We start from the raw sequence: 20,702 nt of genomic DNA, 5'->3' as shown, positions 1-20,702 counted from the left end.
GGAATGAAAAGCAGGAAATAGGGAAGAATTGTGTGTGTTATCAGAGAGTACTGGACCAGCCTGGAGCAGAGTGCAGCAGTGAAACATACTTATGATTCAGTTATAATTATATTTATGAATTGTTGTCTGATGTCAGACAAGTATATTAACCAAAAATGAAAATATTTATTTGTCTTTCCGAGCATGACAGTTTGCGTATATGATCACATTTTCCATGGGACATCACAGATGTTAATCATAAAGCCAGTATTGCTTATCACCACATGAAGATAATGCATTTAGTTATGCTAAATAAAACCAAATACTAGTACCTCCACACTGCTTTTGGTGTAGTCCTCAATGCTCTGTTTACTAAAGGCCAGTTCACACGCAACACACTCCACCATGATATGCTGCCCCACAGCCTGCATTGAAAAGAAAACAAATGCACAATCTTGTTCTCTGCTTCACTGAAATTGCTGTAATGAGAAACTGTTTAGTGAAATTACAAACAGTAAGGAGCACTCATTCCACTCACAGTGCCATCAATGATCTTTAGCTCCTTTACACATTCCTCAGCTATGAACTGCTCTTTCAGCTGTAGAGAGAGGAAGGCCAACTCCAAAAGGAGTTCAAACCTGCCATAAAAGCTATTGATCACTGTATGACTCAGCTACAGCATAACCATATTATCATATATAAATTTTAACATGTCTACACTAGTCATGTCATAGGATAACAGATTTACCGGTCAGACAATGGGATGTGAGGACTGTCATCAGTGTCAGGACTAAAACTGTTAGAAGCAGGTGATTGGGTCTGGGATGAATGAGTCAGCAGGAGAAAAATCTCCCTCAGTTCATCAGATTCTATTCTGCCTTCATTCATAGCCGTGCTAGAAACAGCAGAGATATACACTCACACGCCAGTACATTATTTATCTCCACTCACTTTGATTTTGAAATGATGCAGTAACTGCAGAACACTCTGGACCTTTACAAGTAAAAATGTAGCCATAAGCTGCAATCTGCGGAGTCCAAGCACCATGTGCAGACTGCACCACAGGTAGCTAGTTCTCGCCAAGTTGCATAGAACAATAAAGCAACCATAGATGTACATACTATTAAAATTTGGTGATGGTAGCTTAATGCTAAAACTATGAAGTGTGTGCTGCAATGTGATTGGCTGATGGCCCCCATGCTTTTGAAGTCACCTACTCAACAGTGGAAATCCACTAACAGATTAGCATAACAATGCAGTACAATAAATTTTACATTCATAGGACTTACAGCCTGAGAAACAATTATTTGAATCTAACCCTGCCCCTTTAGAAATCTGTAAAATAAACAGTATTTCCCGTATATGACTGCTGTATTGAAGGAGCGCATCGTGACTCGAACACTCATGCAGGTAATCTTTACATACAAATACTTCACAATAAAAATCAGTGCCTGTGTTCTGCGCAGGAACATTTGGGTCATGATGCAGTCTATGTGGAAAAAATGATCATGTAGGAGACTGTGAGATTGGACTGGTGATGCGATGGGCATAAAACTGACAATTGAGGCAGATACAGACCGTGGATTGACCTCAGAAAAGATCAGCATTTTCATCAGACTTTTAGCAAATATGTAAAAATGATTAAAAAAAAAAAGGCAGGGATAAAATGTGGAAACTTAGATAAAGATTTTTTTTTGCATGCAGTTATTCCATACCATGGCTTTTCATATTGGTAACATTATAACATGAGTAAAAGTATCATATTTTTTGTTTTACTAATGAATAGGGTTGTCACAATTAATCAGTTAAATTCTATTTCCTGATTGTAAAAAATCCTTGATTACAATTTACCATTTCGAGTATTTGGCAAAATGGCAGAGGCACAGCAGTGCATGGATGAGGGTCCGTGCAGCAAACGACAAAGAATGTCAACTGTGTGGGAGCACTTTACATTAGATGTGAAAAACAATGTTGTTGTCTGCCGTCACTGCAAAAATGAACTCAAATACCATAACAGCATATCTTCAATGCTGCAGCACCTGAAAAGGCGACATCCAGGTTTCACAGATCCGCTGCCAAATACAGCACAGTAAATTCACTACAATATAGATTTGAATAACTTTGAATAATCTTAACTTGCACATCCGTTTTAAGCACATGCTCAAAAATGATGTGTATGATATATTTGCGTCACATTATGAAAGAGTTTTTCACAACTTAATAGAAAGAAGATAGAAATGATAATTATCTCTGATCAAATGTGAAGTAAACATGTGAATACATCAATATTTTCCAAATTTGCACATTACTGTTTACACATTACATTACATCATGTGTTTCATAATTAGGTCATAACTGCATGTTTCCATGGTTACTCATCACATAAATCAAGAAATTACAATCACTGTAGCATTTATGCCATAAAACCGTGGTCAAATATAAAATACTGAGTGATAGAACCTTTCGAATTAGACATAGTTTGGCGAGATTAAATAATTAGAAGGTAATATGCAGTAGCCTATAACAACCATCGCAAGGCCGTTGGCGCCCTCTGCAGGTTAAGAGGTTTTAACTCATCAACATAATCATTATTATAATCATCACTACAAAAAGTAATGAGCGTGTAAAGGATTATGACTAGTTAATGCATGTTAAACACGGCATTAATGCATATTATCTAATTTGTCTCTCTTACAGTATAAATCAGAGTCTGATGGACTCGCATATGAAGAAAGTGTTTCCATGTTCATCCCAACAATCACAGATGCTGACTAACAGTATTGTGAACATGATAATCACAGACATCTGTCCAGTCTCAGTGGTAAAAGACAAAGGCCTCCAGAATATGGGTGCCAACCGATTACTCGATCAAACTGTCAAGATAATCCTCAGATTACTAGATTACCAATATAATCAGTAGTGATAGCCCTACTAATGAATAATGTGTGCATTTTGTCATATTTTCTTCAACCAGAGCACTGATGCCTCAATTTCGGGCAAATATGAATTAATGAACTAAATGGACTTTGCTGTGGTCTATATAACAAGCACTGCATCCCTAGTTGCAGACTTGTTCTCAGACGTAAGGTCTTCACGTGCTGACTGTGTGACTGACCCAGTGCGCATGCGCGAACAACACACAACCGCAGTATATTAATTAAATATAAACCACAATATCACAAGCCATAAAAACAGGCTACATTCATTTATATTCTTTCTATCAACACTGAAATGTAAATACAACGTAGTGGCAGAATTCACAGTAAAAACCATAATAACACCAGAAGAATAACTGCGTATCACACCTGCATTACCATATGATGCATTCGGCTAAATTAAAGTCAAACAACAATGAAAATAGCACAGTCGTACTTACGTAATATACACGAACAATATACTTTACTGAAGGCAAGTAAACTAACCAACCAACTAAATAAACATAACGAACATGAACTCCGCACTCGGCTGTTCTTGAAGTCTAGGATTCTCTCAGAGTAGCGCTGAGTTCAGTGCTCGTGAATGGTGCGTTCTGATTGGTCAATCCAGTCAAGTCCACTTAAAGGTACCCCAGCCCCTTTAAACATTTACATTTATTCATTTAGCAGATGCTTTCATCCAAAGCGACTTACAAATGAGGAAATACATAATATACATACAATGTAAGTAGTGCTACCATACAAGATTTTTAATCGAGTGCTAGAGGAGCAAAATGCAGAGAGTAGAGGTGTAAGAGCAGGTGCAAGTGCAGATTTTGGGGACAGGTTAGGGGTTAGTGCCCAAACTGTAGCCATGAAGGGATGCACATGGTCAGCAATAATACCCAAACAGTCTGTGGTATTCAAGCGATGATTGGTATTAACGGACCAAAAGTGTGCCAAGGAAACATTCCCCACACCATTACACCACCTCCACCAGACTGTTGACACAAGGCAGGCTGGGTCCATAGATTAATACTGTTGGCACCAAATTCTGACCCTACCATCTGTGTGCCTCAGCAGAAAGTATATCAGCTAAAAAAGTAATTAAACCATAAAAGATGAAGGCAGACCAAGGAATTCTGCTGATATAACACATTTTACTCTATTTCCTACATTTGTGAAGATATAAACCAAAAAGCTAAATTCATTTATTATAGTGCCCCCTTCTGCTGGGTATGGCTCTTTCATTTGCTTGGGTAGAGGGTGGGATATGGGACCTAACTACCAAATTTGGTGGCAATATTTCAATGATAAAGTAAATTAGGCTTTGCCTCATTTGAATTGATTGATGTGGCAGCCATATTGTTTACAAATGTCAACATGCTTTTGATAATTATTGAGTCTCACTCTGATGAGTGGTTTGACACCAAAATTGTGAAGATAGGAAAAAAAATCCTAGGACAAATTCTCAAAAGTAGGTTTGGCATATTATGCAAATTAACAAAAAAATCTATCTGGATGGAGCTTTTATGTTCAGAGAACACGAGGTCATTCAGTATCAGAGATACGAGGGAAAAAGTAAAACACTTCGCTATAGCATCACCATTAGGCCAATTGGGCTCATCTCTCTTGCCTGAGTAGCAGGAGGGAGTAGAACGTCCTACCCAGTTTCATGCCTGTAGGACCTATGATTTGGTCTGCACTATCAGTTTTAGTGAAGAAGAAGAACAACAATAATAAGAACAAGAACAAAAAAAAAAACCTAACAAAAACAATAGCGTTCCAAGCTTGGTCCCCTAAATATACAGTTATGCCTATACAGCTAAGTGCAAATTCTCCCATGGATTTGAATGAAAGAAGCAGCAAAAATAAAATGTACATTTGAAAAGAAAAAAACATCAAAAAATGGTTAGAAAAGAAGTTTTGGCAAGGCCCATTCTTTAGAACTGATCTGAGAAAGGCAGTGTATGACACATATGTCAAAAAGTACAAGAAAAAATTGACCAAATAAACAAAAGATGTCTCAAACTTTGCAGTTCCACAAAGGCTAACTATGATTTCCTCTTGTGCTGCAAATTTAATCATAACTGTGCAGTACACAGCCATGCACCCTATGGCTTTTCTACCCACAGGTAAATAATTGGTCCACATAACCATCACCATTTCTCCTTGAGGCAAATCTCGCTGGAGAAGGTGTGTCAATACAACTGGAGCTTTTGAGGGCATCCTTAGTGTGTGAACAGTTACATGAAAGTTAAAACAATGCAACACTCACAGAAATATAATTCAAATATACATTTGACAACATGCACAAAATGAGTTCTGTCCCTACAGATGCATCAAACAAAAAGCTGTATAATACATAAATAATATATACTTTAATACCCCAGGCACATAATACACAATATTTGTGTTCATATCAGTTAGAAAAAAGGGGAAAAATTCAAGGAATGGAGTGGAATCAATCAACTCACTTTTTAAGCTTCTGCAGTTTATAGATGGCAAGTAATTTTGGACTCGCTTTTGTTAAAATGTTGGAGACATCTATAAGATCATGTTGCACCTGTGAATCATGTCAAACAGAATATCAGCACATAAGAGCGATTATAAAATCTGCAACACCTGGGGAACTGACACTTTGAAAAATAATGGAACAATAAAGGAAATATACAGGTCTCGTTTGGGAGCATATTGCCGAGACCAAGACAGTCAGTGGTGCTCAGCTGTGTGGGCAGAATGTAATAAACAGTGCAATTGACCAGAGGGGAGAGCGAATGATTTACCTGTATGGAGAAAATTCGGGGATACAGCTCGGGTGTGTGCTGCTCTATAAAATCAGAGGTGACCTTGGAAAAATCAGCAGCGTCGTTCTCTTTTCCAGCATCCACCAGGCACTCCACAAGGAGTCTGAGCATAAAAGCAAGAGTATTTGGAAAGGAAGCCTCAACACATGCCACTAAGATTGCTCAGCAAAAAACTAACTAAAAACATCTGAAGCTCATATTACATCATCAGTTCAGCCCTCCAGGCATAGTCAGGTTCGACTACCTCCTCCAGAGCACTGAGCACCTGTGTGAGAGAGGAGACCAGGTACTGCCGCCAACCAGGCCGCAGGAAACCTCGCACTGTCTGAAGGTACAGAACAGAAGCGTTGAAGACTAGAAAATGGTATCTGCATGAGTGAAAAAGAGTGGGGGGGAAGGGAAGGAATGAAAGAGAGAGAATTAGATGTGCAACAATAAAAACAATAAAGACAGGGTTTTAGATAGTATTCATACACCCATTGTATTCTTGTTAATTTTAGACCCTGATAGTATTCTTATTATTCATACACCCAGATAGTATTATTAGTATTCTTTAACCCTTATAATATTCTTACTGTTCTTTGACTCTGACAATATTCTTAGTATTCACAGACCTTTATAGTATTCTTAGAAACTGATAGTATTCTTACTGTTCTTAGGTCCTGACAGTAGTCTTAGTATTCTTATACGTTAATAGTATTCTTAGTATTCTTAGACCTTGGTGGTATTCTTAGACCCTCATAGTATTCTTACTGTTCTAGGACCCTGATAATATTCTTAGTATTTCTACACCTTAATAGTATTCTTAGACCTTGGTGGTATTCTTAGACCCTGACCTATATGGACTAGAATGAGGATATGTTTTGATGACTTCTGTAAGTGGCTCTGTATTAGGGCATCTGCCAAATGCTATAATTGTAAATGTAATGTAAATTTTAAAAAATGCAATATATATGTTATATTTTATGAATATGTTATTTTTATGAATATTTTAGGAATATGTTATGGTGAGCATTAGCGATAGCAAAGCAGGGATGAGATTAAAATATTCAAGGCATGTTGTCCCAAAAGATGGCCAAGTGAGCATAACTTTGAACACTTTCTAGCAGATTATCTTAACACAGCAGTGCTTTGGGGAAACTGAGCTTGGTTCAATTATTCAGTGCTGGTGCTCTCTCGTGAGTGCTCCTGTCTGATTTCTCAGTACATCTCAATTTCCACCCTGCTCTGACCATGGATCAAAGACGTTGCAAAAGGCAGGCGGTAACAGCCTTGCAATGCACAAAGGCTTAGGCAGCATAGTGTTTCTATTAGTTTCCATTTTAATCAAAGCAATTATTATGGGTGCAAAGGAGAATCATCAAACCAAAAGGGCAGTTAAAGACTCTATTAGGGAGCTAATTTAACCGCTAGGGACCTAATGTATCTGCATCTCAATTTTAGTTATAAAAAAAAAAAAAAAAAAAAAAAAAACACCTCAAGAAAAGAATCTGTGACCTATGACTCATTTTATTCTCTTATAACACATGAGACTTGGGGTTGCCTATTTGTATTATTACAGTACATGTGGTTGTGCTTAAGAAATTGGTACAGAGATATTGCAGACCATCAAAGTGATGTGCTAGAAAAATGGTTGAGGCATTAGAATAGACCATATCAAACCTATTTTTGCTTAAACTGTACCTCATCCATCACTAATCACTGAAGGCTCACTCCAGACTGTAACATCTATATATACTGGCATTATGTGTAGATATATAACTCTGGTTGCTTGTTAAGTCTTTTTAGCTTTTTAGCTGCTACAGGGTTTGAATCAGGCTGTTTATTTTTTCACCTTCTAAGATCAAGACCCAAAATATACCTAACCTTGTTGCTTTTGTGCTCAGACAGGGTAGCTGTGATACACTACTGGAGAAATGTTACAACATTATTTTCTCTCACACTTAAATATAGTAGATTCCTATAGTAAGGAGAAGAGATGAGAAAGTACTGTTCCATTCTCTGGTAACTAAACAGCCTACCTCGGCTTGTCTTTGGATATCTCTATAGCCTTCAGATAGTATGTCACAGCTCTATCCATGTCCTCCTGGAAATAGAACACAGAGAAACAAGAAAATGTTGCTTGTCATGAAACACACAAGAATAACAGAAAGGATGTTGGCTACGGTGGCTAAGCCTGCATTAAGAAGAACTATACCCTCATGATCTATGATGCACGTGCTCGTTATATAACGTTACCCAGAAGTGACTATAAGGCCTTTAATGAATCCAGGAAGCATGGATACTTACCACAGAGGCAATAGTGCGTGGTGAGTTCAGCTGAGCCTGGCAGAAGTATGCGCGGCATAGAAACTGATTAGGTGGGGGTTTGCTCTCTAAGTACATCATTAGGCAGTCCTCTGTGATCTCCTTACATCCCAGCTGAAACGGCAACACACAAACACAACCAAATACACTCTGAGTCCAGATGATGAATATTTCAGCCTGTTGTTGCATTCACCACAACACCTTATCAAAATCTCCCTTGAGCATGTGATTTATGATGATGAGAGGGAAATATACTGTATGTACATGCCTGAAGAGGAATTAGCTTTTATTACTTTAATAGCAATTATTTGTGTTTTGTTTTGATACATTATAATATTATATTGCCTTAATATGAATAATCAGTAGGTTCCTAACTAGTTTCATGTCCATACTAAAATTCTACATGTAAGAGATTTGATCATAGTCTATGTGTGTACAAATGTATGATCTCAAACTTAATTTTTTTTAATTAAAATGTCAGAAATCTGTGAGCTACAACTTATTTTTTATTCTCTTTTATGAGAGGTTCAGTGTTGGTATTGTGTATTATTACAATACTTGTTGCCATGGTAGGATAATTGGTACAGTAAAATCACAGCACATCAGAGTGATATAGCAATTTAAAAAAGGGTTGTGACCAATCATCTTCGCCTGTGTTATCACTCCAAAGCACACCATGATCCTGTTGTTATTTTCTGCCCGGTAGGGAGGACCACATTATTGCAGTAGAGATCCACACTTAATTCAATCTCTCTCCATTACAGATTAAGATGTTTCGAGCATTTTGCAGATAAAGAGCTCCAGTGTCTCAATGTACCAGTCTTTGGTGCTTGAGATTTATTTCAAACAAGTTCCTTTCAAACTGAGAGCTGCACCACACATATTCAAAGGAAGCATGTTTGTATCACACAGCAGTTACAGATGAGATGATTTTCTGTGTATGAAGAAGTGTGAGAAATTTCAAAGCTCATAAAGGGAAAAAATGTACGAGTCTCATAAAGGCTTCATAACATATACGAGGGCATTACTTTCTGTTATGAACATAACTGGCTGTAACAAATCTGCGTAATGACACTGTTTGACACTACATGCGCTTATTTGATTTTGCTGGCTCAATTTGACCTGTAAAGTGGATGACATTTGTTGTGTTCAATATAATTGAAGAAAAATTTCATGGTTTTATATATCTAATATCTGGATATGAAAACCTATGCTAGGTATGGATGGAGAAGTAAGGTTGGCAATCCTTTCAGAAACTTTTTATTGTGGGTTCATGTCAGCCAATCAATCAGTTGCTAAAGCCAGATAACTCAGTTCGATACTCCACTTAACAGTTATATTACTGGAGCCGTAGTTAGTGGAGTGATAGTTCGTTATAGGCCATCCTGTCATATACACTCATACCATTCCCAACACAGCAGTGGCACAATTTACACGTACTGTCCAGCTCATCTTTTTCCATACATAATCTGTCACAATTAATTATCCTTTAATCCTTTATTAGTGTCAGTTTCTGACCATGTGGTGGCTGTTGGCTGGATATTTTTGGTTGCTGAACTGTTTCTCACTCCCAGCAATGACACTGAGGTATTTAAAAAAAAACCAGCAACAATGTTGCACCTAATGCACTTATGATTGCGTGACACATATTACCATGCCACTACCACGCTAGTGCCATTTCTATGCTGAGAATGGTCCATGTAGACCTATTGTGGACCCTTTGCGCTAATTCACAGGATCCCAAACTCTGGTCCTGGAGTACCCTGTGTCCTGCACACTTCACTTCAGTTTTTCCCTGCTTTAACACTCCCACTTCAACTCAGAAAGGGCTGTTACTTAGCTGTTTAGATGAATCAGGTGTGCTGGGAGCAAGGAAAACACTAGAGATATTCCATGATCAGATTTGGGAATATATGTATCAATTTCTTAAGTACAGGGGACTGATAAACTGCATAGCAAGCAGTAATTACCTGAAAGTGCACCTACACTATATGGCGAAATGTTTGTGGACACCTGACCATCACACCTATATGTAGTTCATCCCCAAACTGTTGCCACAAAGTTGGAAGCACTCAACTGGATGGCTTCTTATGCTGTAGCATTAAGATTTCCCTTCAGTGGAACTAAGGAGCCCAAACCTGTTCCAGCATGACAATGCCCCTGTATACAAAGCAAGGTCCATGAAGACATGGTTTGCTAAGGTTGGAGTGGAAGAACTCGAGTGTCCTGCACAGAACCCTGACCTCAACTCCACTGAACGCCTTTGGGATGAACTGGAACGCTGACTGCACCCCAGGCCTCCTCGCCTGCCATCAGTACCTAAACTCACTAATGCTCTTGTGACTGAATGACCAAATCCCTACAGCCACGCTCCAAAATCTAGTGCAAAGCCCTCCCAAAAGAGTGGAGGTTATTATAACAGCACAGGGGGACTACAACTGGAATGGGATGTTCAAAAAGCACACATGGGTGTGATGGTCAATTGTCCAACAACTTTTGTCCATTTAGTGTATATGGTAGATGTCCATGGCTGTGTAGGAGACTGCTTCTCATAACTGACAATCGCATGCATATTGTCAATAAAGGTGACCAAAAGAGAGTAAATACTCCTCTAGGAATGATCTAATTGAAGGATATTATACTTTGTACAAATGACTATTCTGAAGCTGGTTTGATGATTGCTTTGGATGAAGGCAGGACCTTAGTAGGAGGTTGTGAAGTGCTTACCCTGAGAGCCTGCTCTGCACACAGCACATACAGTTCAGGGAGGAAACACCGAGTATCTGATGCTGTCTTTCCCGGGATAGCGTCCTTGATTGTGTTATAAGCTTTCCTCAGAGCTACAGGATCTGCAAGACAGGAAGATATTAATTATAAAGAGTCGGATTAACTTCGCTCCATAAGCAGTAAACTTGTAGTTAGAATCATTAAGACCTCCATAGCTTTCTAACCATATTAACGCGGTAAATTACAAATACAAATATGGTTATGATAAAAAATAAAACCTGGAGCCATTATTACCGTCTTTATCCTGTGCTTGTGTCAAATATTGTCGGATTTGGAGATCCATATTTTCCGCGCGAGACCTGTTACAGTTAGCTAGCGCAGTGTCTGGCGTTCAAACTAGCCAACTGGATATAATGAACTATTCTGTCTGTGTTTCGAAGCAGGCTTCAGAAAGTACAAGAACGACATTCAACACAGGTAAAACAACCAACTGGAATTGATTTGGTAGTTGTAACCTGCCTCGTTCATCTAAGCAAACGTCATTTTAACAGACATAAAGTTAAGTTAAACAGCTAACTGGCGAACTCACAGCCACTTCGGGTTCGCGTGCCTGTTACTAAGACCCGTATCTTAGCAACGGTGGAACTCAGCGCGCGCGTGCTCCGGAAATGGAGCGTCAAGTCATTACAGGTAAACTCTGAGCCTGACTGTGCATCTTTGCCAAAGCTCATCTTCAGTGAATCCCTCGGTAATACTGGCTAATCTCATTTTCACATCGAAGTGTATATTAACGCAAGTGCAAATAAGATGCAGTGGCGAGAGGTGATGTCATACGCGTGTATTGTCTTGCCAGTTTATTAGGTACATATACCTTGTATCTTTACTCAGTGGTCATTTCAGCTGTTGGTACACTAAATGGCCAAAAGTTTGTGGACACCGGACCATCACACCCATATGTGGGCCTTCCTCAAACTGCTGTCTCAAGATTGGAAGCACACAATTGTACACAATTATACAGGATGTCTTTGTATGCTATAGCATTACAATTTCCCTTCACTGGAACTAAGAGGCCCAAACCTGTTCCAGCATGACAATGCCCCTGTGCACAAAGCAAGGTCCATGACAACATATTTTGCCAAGGTTGGAGTGGAAGAACTCAAGTCACCCTCACAAAGCCCTGATCTCAACCCCACTGAACACCTTTTGGATGAACTAGAATGCTGACTATGTGCCAGGCCTTCTAACCTGACATCAGTGCCCAACCTCACTAATGCTCTTGTGGCTGAATCAGTAGTCTTGTGCTTACAGTAGTCATGTGGTTATACAGACAATGATGAATGGCTAGGTAATGAACTATAGTCTCTAATTGTACACGTTTCGCCCCACCGCTAGGGTCTAGAAAATGAGGGACGTAACAATAATGGTGATGTGGGTGAAGTTGGGATGGACTGAATATAGGGAAGGAGAGAACACATAGAGTTTACATACTAGGATTTTTTTTTATTAGGATATAGTACACAAATAAATCATATATGTATACCAAGGTGACAGACAAAACAGAAATATCCTACTCCTAATCTAAGAGGAAATGAGCTAACTAATGTAAAATTATAAATGTACAGGGTGTGGCACTATCCTACTACAGGCACTATCCTAGTCTGTCTAAACAAACAGTGAAATTATGAGGAGATGCAAGTGTGCACATCCTTACCAGTTCAAATCACTAGGCCACGGAATACACAGACAGCAGAGAGATTTCCATTGGTTTTCAACATCTGCACCTAGTTTGTATTAACACAGTAAGCCACATTGAGACACACACAGACAATGTCAAAGTCAACCAGTAAGAGAAAGGAGACAAAGAAACAAATATAAACACCCATCCCATGTTAACCATCGGTCAGACATCTGGATTGGATGGAAAAACATCTGTGCAGTCAATGGGAGAGAAGATGAACAGAAGGCTTTGATAGGGCAGAAGGGATTTTCACATGTAGCGAATGATGACATGGGAGAGAGAGAGAGAGAGAGAGAGAAGCAAAAATCAGGGCCACGGGCAGGTAGCAGTACATCTACAAGATGTGACTAGTCGTCTAGCTTTTTTCCACCACAATTAAAGCAGGACATCACTAATTTAGCATATTTTATTAGTGCAATGAAATTGTGATAAATTGACAGCTTCTATGCTTTTTTAGGCTGCACTGTTAATCATTAAATAAATAATCATTGTAAATAAATAAGTGCAGTGTAACTCTGGCCTCAGTAACGTCCAAAATGAGTCAAAAATGGTCAGCTTCCATGCACCGCTCTAAGCTAACTGAGTGTGGCTGGATGCTGACGTGCAACCTGAGGCACAGAATGCGTTCTTTCACACCGTGCAGGTCATTATGTTATTCTTTGTGCCACGGTGCACAGATTTTATTTAAATTTAATTTAGGAAAACAAAAATAGCTTATTTTTTGAGTAAAATATATTGTTGGTGCACCTTATATAATGAAAGATAGAGAGTGAGAGAGAGAGAGAGAGAGAGAGAGAGAGCGCACTCAGGCACTGTAGATACAATGTATGTTTTAGATACTTTCAAATAGGTCTTTTTATGGCAATTGGGGAAAATCATTTCAGCTCTGAGACTGTAAGAACTCTAAAGAGTATTACTTTTATCAGCTCTGTGTATCTTTGATTGGTTGTCTCATATACCCTTTGTAATCTTCTTGGAAGCCAACATAATTCGTGTTTACCCAGCAGCCTTTCTTTGGCTTTTATTTCTCTGTCTGTTTTGCAGAGCTTTTTACTTGATTTTCTGCTCTGCTGGAGTTTCTTGTGTGTGCAGTGTTGTATTGGGCCCTACTGACAGCAGGAGAACATGTTTTCAGGCAATCACTATGTCTTTTTTAAGAACCTCTATGCCCACCAGTGGAGACATAAAGTACATTACACAGCCAAAGCTGCTCAGAGCATTGCACAGCTAGGCAATCCATCTAATCCATCTTACTGCATGCATACTGCTGGGTTCACTCAGAGCATAACTAAATCAAAGGTAACCAGAAACAATCCAATATATGAATGCAGTTTATTAGTCCATGACTCATATTTCACTTAATAATACCTTTATCAGACTCAAGGTCATTTTTCAAAAGTATTGCTAGGAGAGAGGTGAATGTGCAGAGAGAAATGGTATGGTTTCAGTTCAGTTTCAAAGGACTAGGGACTGACAAGGATTATTACATGCACTTCAGTCAAATAGCTATTCCACACAATAAGAAAATTAACTAGGTAACATAATGACAAAAAGGAACATGTAAACACAGGATACCATAACAGCACTTTTTTCACATCACATTACTTCACCAGTTAATTAACATTGTGTTTCTCCTTATAGGTCTATGTTATCTGTGATAAAGTCACAGCTAAGCATTTTTTAAAATTAGCTAAAAATCCTTATAGTTATACTTTCTAACTTTGTGTGGGTAACTATAAACAGACGCTGCAAGTAAAACTAACTACAGGATTAGATATATACAACCCTTTGAGTCGCATAGTCTGCACCTCAATATGTGTGAGCTGAGTGTCTAATGTCAAAGGAAATACTTTCCCAGATGTCCCTCACATCAACTGTCCTATTGTAAATGACTGGTTTTGGCACATTTTTACAGTATCATGCTTATTTACAAAAATATTTCAGGAAGGCTGTTAAGCATTTGGGGTGGCGCAGCATATTTTCCCCTTATTATGTCTTTGTAGGTTTCCGCTGGGTTCTCCTGTTATCTTTCTCCAAAAAAAAAAAAAATGCCTGTAGGTATATTGACTTCTCTAAGTTTCAACAAGGCGTAATAAATGTCATTCTGGTTCAGACCCATTGTTCCCTCTGGATCCAAATAGAATAGAAATTGTGAGAGAGTACTACATATTTCAGTATGTCATTTGAAAAAGATAATGTAATTGATTATGACCTTGACGCTTACCTTCAAAAACTTACTAAAGTTACAGTCTTTACATTTGAAGTGTGAAGCATGGGACCACTGAGTGTCACTGAAGTGGTGTATAAATTGAGGGCAAAAGTTTTCTGATAGAAGTGAATGCTTTAGAGATATTGCCAGGAATATTGCTACACAAGCACTTGATGGCAGGTTCACTGGGTAATATATTTATGTGAACGGGATATTGGTGCAGTGACACAATGATGGAGGGCTTTGTCAACTCTGTCTTTGATTATTTTCCCAAAACAGCATGCCCTGCCATGTATTATTACTGATATAACCCTCACCATCTGACTGTAGTAGACTAACTTCTTCTCTAGAAATTCAGTGGGTTTTTTTGGTGGTCCAATCTAAACAGCAGCAGAAGGGTACTTTGTTATTTTTTTTCCATCAGTCTTACGAGACACAACTGGGGAAGTCTGGTGGTCACTCCTTGACGCTAACTTTTAAATTAACTACATGAATCTTCCCCACATTCACTTTGACTCTGCTGTCTCTCCATAGGGATAAGTGATCCACAGAATGTGTTTGCCACTGCATATATTTCACACACATAGTCAACAGACAAGTGACCAAGTGCTTTTCAGGTGTCCAAGGTTAGGTGCAGTGTAAAAGCTCCGTGGCCTTATGTTTTGTTAAGGTGAGACACCACAGGCAAAGAATAGCACTTTCCTACTTCTACAGTATGTAAAATGTTCCAACAGATAGATAACTAATTGGCCACCTAGCAGAGCTTTGTGTGCATGTGTCTGTCATTCAGAAACAAGGCATACTCCGGAAATACAAATTGTGTCAAATAATTTCTCTAGATAAATTAATTCTCTAGACAGATTAATTATTCAAAAAAAGTTTCAATTTTGAAAGTTGCAAAAATGCTGAGTTTGCCCCTTTGCCACAGGTTTCATCTTCAGTTAATCCCACTTAGCACAAAATCAAAACACCCTGCTGCTTAATCTAATTTGTGTTAATCAAGGAAGCAAAAATCCCAGCACAGCAATACAGTTCATTAGTCCATTCATATTTCATTTCACGGCTAAATGAATAATAATAGTAATTCCTTTTATTTTATAGCATATTTTTCACACTTGGTGTCACCTTCAAATAAAAAGGAACAGTTAACTAGAAAAGTGGTGAGTAAAAGTGAGCAACTGAAAGCCTTGAAAGAAAATGAGTTTTCAGGTGGGGCTTGAAAGAGGACGAAGAGTAATAGTAATAGGGATTGAATTGAATTGTGTCTGTAGCACTCTAGCAGTCCCGATAGAGGCGTGTCTGGTGTTGGGAAACACCTGAAACTGTAGACATGAGTGTATAAGCTGGAGTGTAAAGACCCAGAGGCTTTGTATGTAGAGATGAGACTGCATTGCTTAGAAAGAAAGCAGCATCTCTTCCAACAGCCACATAATATATCCCTATAATAGTAGAGATTAAATTATAGAAGCTGTTTAGCCTATGAGTATCAATTTGCCTCAGGCTCGTTCTATACCCATCTTTGGAATGAACTATGGCTATAGCTTGAAGCTGTTAAGGTCACCTTCTCATGTAATATTGTGATATAACAACGTACAGAGTGTTGCTTCTACTTCTCAATTAGACTTCATAGCCTACCATGAAATCATGTTAGCTGTCTCTGACTTCTCTCATTTACTCTCCAAGATAAGGAGAGCTGATAAATGGAAAACTGTCATCATCATCAGCCTAAGATTCAGTAAACTCGATCACAGACTCTCAGTCTGAGCCATAACTCCTCCCTGATTTCTAGCTCCCTTTCATTCTTGTTACTTTCTATCTGTTTCTAACAATGCGATTATAGGAAATTGTACTAATCACATTAATATCTGACAGTGCAGAGGGATGTCCAGCCTGCAAGCCGGATTTTGTAAGACGTGAAAACAGTCCCCCTCTGCTGGAATGTGGCTGTGGGGATTTGCGTATTCAACCACAAGAGCATTAGTGAAGTCAGGCACTGATGTTGGACGAGAAGACCTGGGGCTCAGTCACCGTTCCAATTCATCCCAAAGGTGTTCAGTAGGATTGAGGTCAGGGCTCTGTTCAGACCACTGGAGTTCTTCCACACCAATCATGCTTGAGCATGTTTGGGATATTTAGTTCCAGTAAAGGGGAATTCTTAATGCTACAGCATACAAAGTCATTCTAGACAATTTTCAAACAGTTTGGGGAAAGCCAGCATATGGGTGTGATGGTCAGGTATCCACATACGTTTAGCCATACAGTGTACATATAGAAAAATGAAGATTAAGTTGAAAAAAATTGGATACTTTGCATACTTATGTAAGATAGTTACTGTACCTATATCTTCCAAATTAGATGGTTAAATTCCATAGCACTCTATCACTGCCTCTTATGGGGTCTGTCAGGAGCACCACTACCTACAGATAAGTGTAAAACTAGAGGTTCTGAATGATAGAAAGGGCAAGGCTCTAGTGCTGAATCTGTATAGGTACTTCACATGTATATGATTCGTTACTGCACACTTTTTTGTTTTATGGGTTATTAATGGAGCAAGACAGAATGGAAGGCTTTCACTGCAAGTATATTAACAAATCATTTCCTATTAAATAATGATGAAAAGTCAGTCCAGCACTGTAGCAGAAAGATTAATTTGTGTAAGATTCATGTAAAATTAATTCAGTTATCGATCAGCTTCAGCTAATGGTCAGACATTTTTCATTGTCATGGTAGCATATTTACATACACATATCACAATCATAATCTTTCTGTTTTTCTGTCTGTGCTTAAGTATTTCACTGTGCATACTTATAATAGTACAGGAAGACGAAGTGCAGAAGTCAGCAATACAGTTTAAAAAAATAATAATAAAAAAAAAATCCAAACGATTAGCATCACAATCAAATGAATGATAAAACAGGGTATTATTCATCTTTTAATGGAAAGTATTTGAGGACCTTTAGCTGTGTTAGCAGAACCACTTGCTAACCAGCAATAAATCCTCTAATCTGCCCTTTAAAATCACACACATTAAAAAAAAGCATTGAATCTCATCAGTCAACTTCATTGGTTCGAGTTACCCACTTGATCACTCCATATCTGGTAATTATGGTGCCGTAATGTAATTTGCAGCTGAAGGATCAAATCTCAGTTGAGTGTGTATTCATCTGTGATGCAGTTTGACATGGGAAAGATGGATGAATCAGAACCATGTGAAGCTACGCTACTTGCTTACAGTTTTAATGGCGAGTGCCACTGATTGATCACCTTGTTAAATTTTTCATCACATTCATCCTGATTTTTTTCCTTGTCTGTTTCTTCTCTTTCTCAGTTATTCTGCAGTCTATTTGCCTCCTTCAGCCTTCAGATGCTTTGTGAATGTAAATAAACTGTGTAATACAATGCCACTGTCTCATGAACAAACCTTTAATAAGAAGTAGAAATGTGGTGAAAAAACTTTGCATACTAGTTTAAAAAATGTACATGTCTCTCAAAAGTGAAACTTTGCCTGAAGAGACTTTCCTCGTATGGGAATTTTATGGTGGCTCACACTGGATTTGACTGGACTGGACTAGTCAGTTATCTGAGTAATGCCCATGGGACTGCGTGCTCATAATTTCATCATGCAAGTGGTGGTATGACTCAGAGTATCCATACAAACATGATCTTCATTCTAACCAACACTCTAATATGAAAGCCTTCATACAATCACTGAGACATCGGTCTCAGACAGAGAGAACATCTGAACAGCACACGCTTTATCTGCCAGTGCATAAGTAATACACAGCAGAGTGAGTAATGGTGCAGACAGGGTTGTTAACTCAACAAAGTGTAATTTTCAGAAAATGCATGTAGCCTATTTTAGTGTCTCTCTTTGGGTTCCTTGATGTCTTTGGAAATGATGTCTTGTTTCGACTGACTAATAAATGTTTTGGTAATATTTTACCTCTCTTACCCTGCGACCTTGTGTAGGATAATCGGTGCGGAAAATGGATGGATGTACCAAATGAATGAGTAATGTACCAACGTAATCGCCTAATTGATGTGACATACCACAGCTACATATTAAAACAAACCTCCCAAGATTATAAAATTTTACATGACATGTTTCTAAGGATAGTCTTAAAAGCCATCCAGGAGTGAATTATATATTTTATAGTTCTTTTAATAGCTTAAACACATTAGGATATATCAATAAAATATTTGGCACCATGCTATGAGCAGATCTGATGCCATGATAAAGGTAGTGAACTATGTGTTCTTTGACTTACAAAAGTTTACAAAAGCTACAAGTTCCCTGGTTCAATCCTGAGCTTAGTTTATTGTCTGTGTGGAGTTTCACATGCTGTCCCCGTGTCCGCATAGGTTTCCTCCGGGTTCTCTGGTTTCCTCCCTTCTTTCAAAACATGAATATAGGTGGACTGGCTACGGTAAATTGCGTGTAGGTGTGAAAGGTGCGCTGTGATGGATTAGGGTGTATTCCCACCTCATGCCAATAGATTCTGGCTCTCCTGACCAGGATAAAGTGGGTACTGAAGGTGAATGAATGAATTTTGGTGAGTACTGATAGAAAAGTAATTTTTTATTATTATTAATATAATATTTAAAAATATTATAAGCAATGCAATTATAAAATAACAAAATACAGGCAAAACAATACTTCCTGTCAAAGGTTAAAAATGAAAACATTTGTAATTGGTAACGTGGTAATGAGAAACTGAACACAAGTGTTTGAGCTTGGCATTAATTTTATTAGGATACACACAATCAAGAAAACATGACAGGACCAAAAAAAAAAGTGAAAAAAAGGGGTGTTTATGAGCTGCCCTTAATTCTCAGCAATATTAGCCTTGTTATTCAGGTTTAAGACTAAATAAGCAAACCTTTGACACCAAACATACATGTTGGAAAAGGTGTGAATCCAATAGGTAATATTTGTTTTTAATAGCCATGATGAGGTCCCATCTCAGGGACTCCCTAAAGAGCCAAATTGAAACTGAAACTCAGGTATAATGGTAATTAAAGGTGGTGAGATACTTCAAAAAACTGCTCAAAATATGACATGAAAGTAAAACAAACCTGGGAAGACTTGACTGTGCATTTTATTAATAAGGTAAATGTGAATAAAAACCTTTTCAGTGGCTCTGTTGAAATGCTGTTGGCATCAGAGGTGTGAACGTGTGTTGAATATCTAAGCCAGCTGTACTGTGGTGAGTAATCATTTTGAGAAACATTCTGATTGTTTTGAGACACTAAGATATGTTTTAAATAAACTTACTCATTATTCAGCCTTAGTAAATTATATAATTATATCTTCAGTTGAAGAAAACGTACTTTTGCAAATTGAATAGCTGCTTTTCAGTTGTACTAATTTGCACTCCTGAAGTTCCTGAAGTGACTTTAAGGGTAATTAAATCCCATTGAGGGTGCAAAATTAATTGATTTGCATAAACACCACCATGTATTTTGCCCCTTAAAGTGAAAACATCCCTAATTGCATATTCATTAACGCAAACATGCAAATGAAAAAGCTATCTTGCCCGTGTGAAAGATGCAATCCTCTGTAAAACCTGTTAGTATTTCAGCTTGTACTTTTTTTTATTGTTATCAATTCTGCATGTTTTTACACATGCAAAATTGTTGGTCCAAAATGTAACATTTTCTAGATGTATGGACTACCAAAGCAGGTAACTATTAGTGTACAGTATGTATTATACAATGTTTTAGAGACTAGGCTAAAAATAAGTGGGAGGCTATGGGAAGTAAAAAGAGAAACCATAATTAGCTGAATCTTCATGCCAAGAGTGTTAGTGCTGTCTTGAAAGCTGAAGGAGGTGTGCAGAAAGCTGACATCATTATTTAAAGATGCAAAACCCTGCCTTATCTTTCGACACTAATTGGTGAAGAAAAAGAGCACACCCTCTCAACAACATCCAACATTTGTCAAATGGAAGTTCATCTGACGGTCATATTACTAAAACATATCAAGTCAAGTCATGTCAAGTGAGTTTTTATTGTCATTC

The 20,702-nt window shown here is 38.1% G+C and overlaps 1 protein-coding gene across 3 annotated transcripts in view; it reads right to left on the bottom strand.

The window, feature by feature from the left end:
- Window positions 1–11,442, bottom strand: part of LOC113545306 (cilia- and flagella-associated protein 46) — a 67,956-nt gene extending 56,514 nt beyond the window's left edge. The window contains exons 1-10 of one of the 3 annotated variants that reach the window (XR_003404598.3): window positions 11,030–11,442; window positions 10,736–10,857; window positions 7,991–8,122; window positions 7,723–7,787; window positions 5,905–6,069; window positions 5,681–5,804; window positions 5,372–5,460; window positions 728–874; window positions 518–617; window positions 312–404 (exon numbers count right to left, since the gene is read on the bottom strand). Coding sequence is in view for 2 of the 3 variants with exons in the window: in XM_026944599.3 (XP_026800400.3) it covers window positions 312–404; window positions 518–617; window positions 728–874; window positions 5,372–5,460; window positions 5,681–5,804; window positions 5,905–6,069; window positions 7,723–7,787; window positions 7,991–8,122; window positions 10,736–10,857; window positions 11,030–11,078 (1,086 nt within the window). In the remaining variant the exon portion in view is untranslated. Of the gene's footprint in view, window positions 1–311; window positions 405–517; window positions 618–727; window positions 875–3,355; window positions 5,351–5,371; window positions 5,461–5,680; window positions 5,805–5,904; window positions 6,070–7,722; window positions 7,788–7,990; window positions 8,123–10,735; window positions 10,858–11,029 lie in introns of those variants that run through there. The other 2 variants (XM_026944599.3, XM_026944607.3) reach the window with 2 other exon arrangements.
- Between the last annotated feature and the right edge of the window lie 9,260 nt (window positions 11,443–20,702).

This window comes from Pangasianodon hypophthalmus, chromosome 3, assembly GCF_027358585.1.
Source record: "Pangasianodon hypophthalmus isolate fPanHyp1 chromosome 3, fPanHyp1.pri, whole genome shotgun sequence".
Classification (NCBI taxonomy): domain Eukaryota; kingdom Metazoa; phylum Chordata; class Actinopteri; order Siluriformes; family Pangasiidae; genus Pangasianodon; species Pangasianodon hypophthalmus.
The sequence above is the reverse complement of the archived record's forward strand: the minus strand, read 5'-3'. Positions and strand labels throughout refer to the sequence as shown.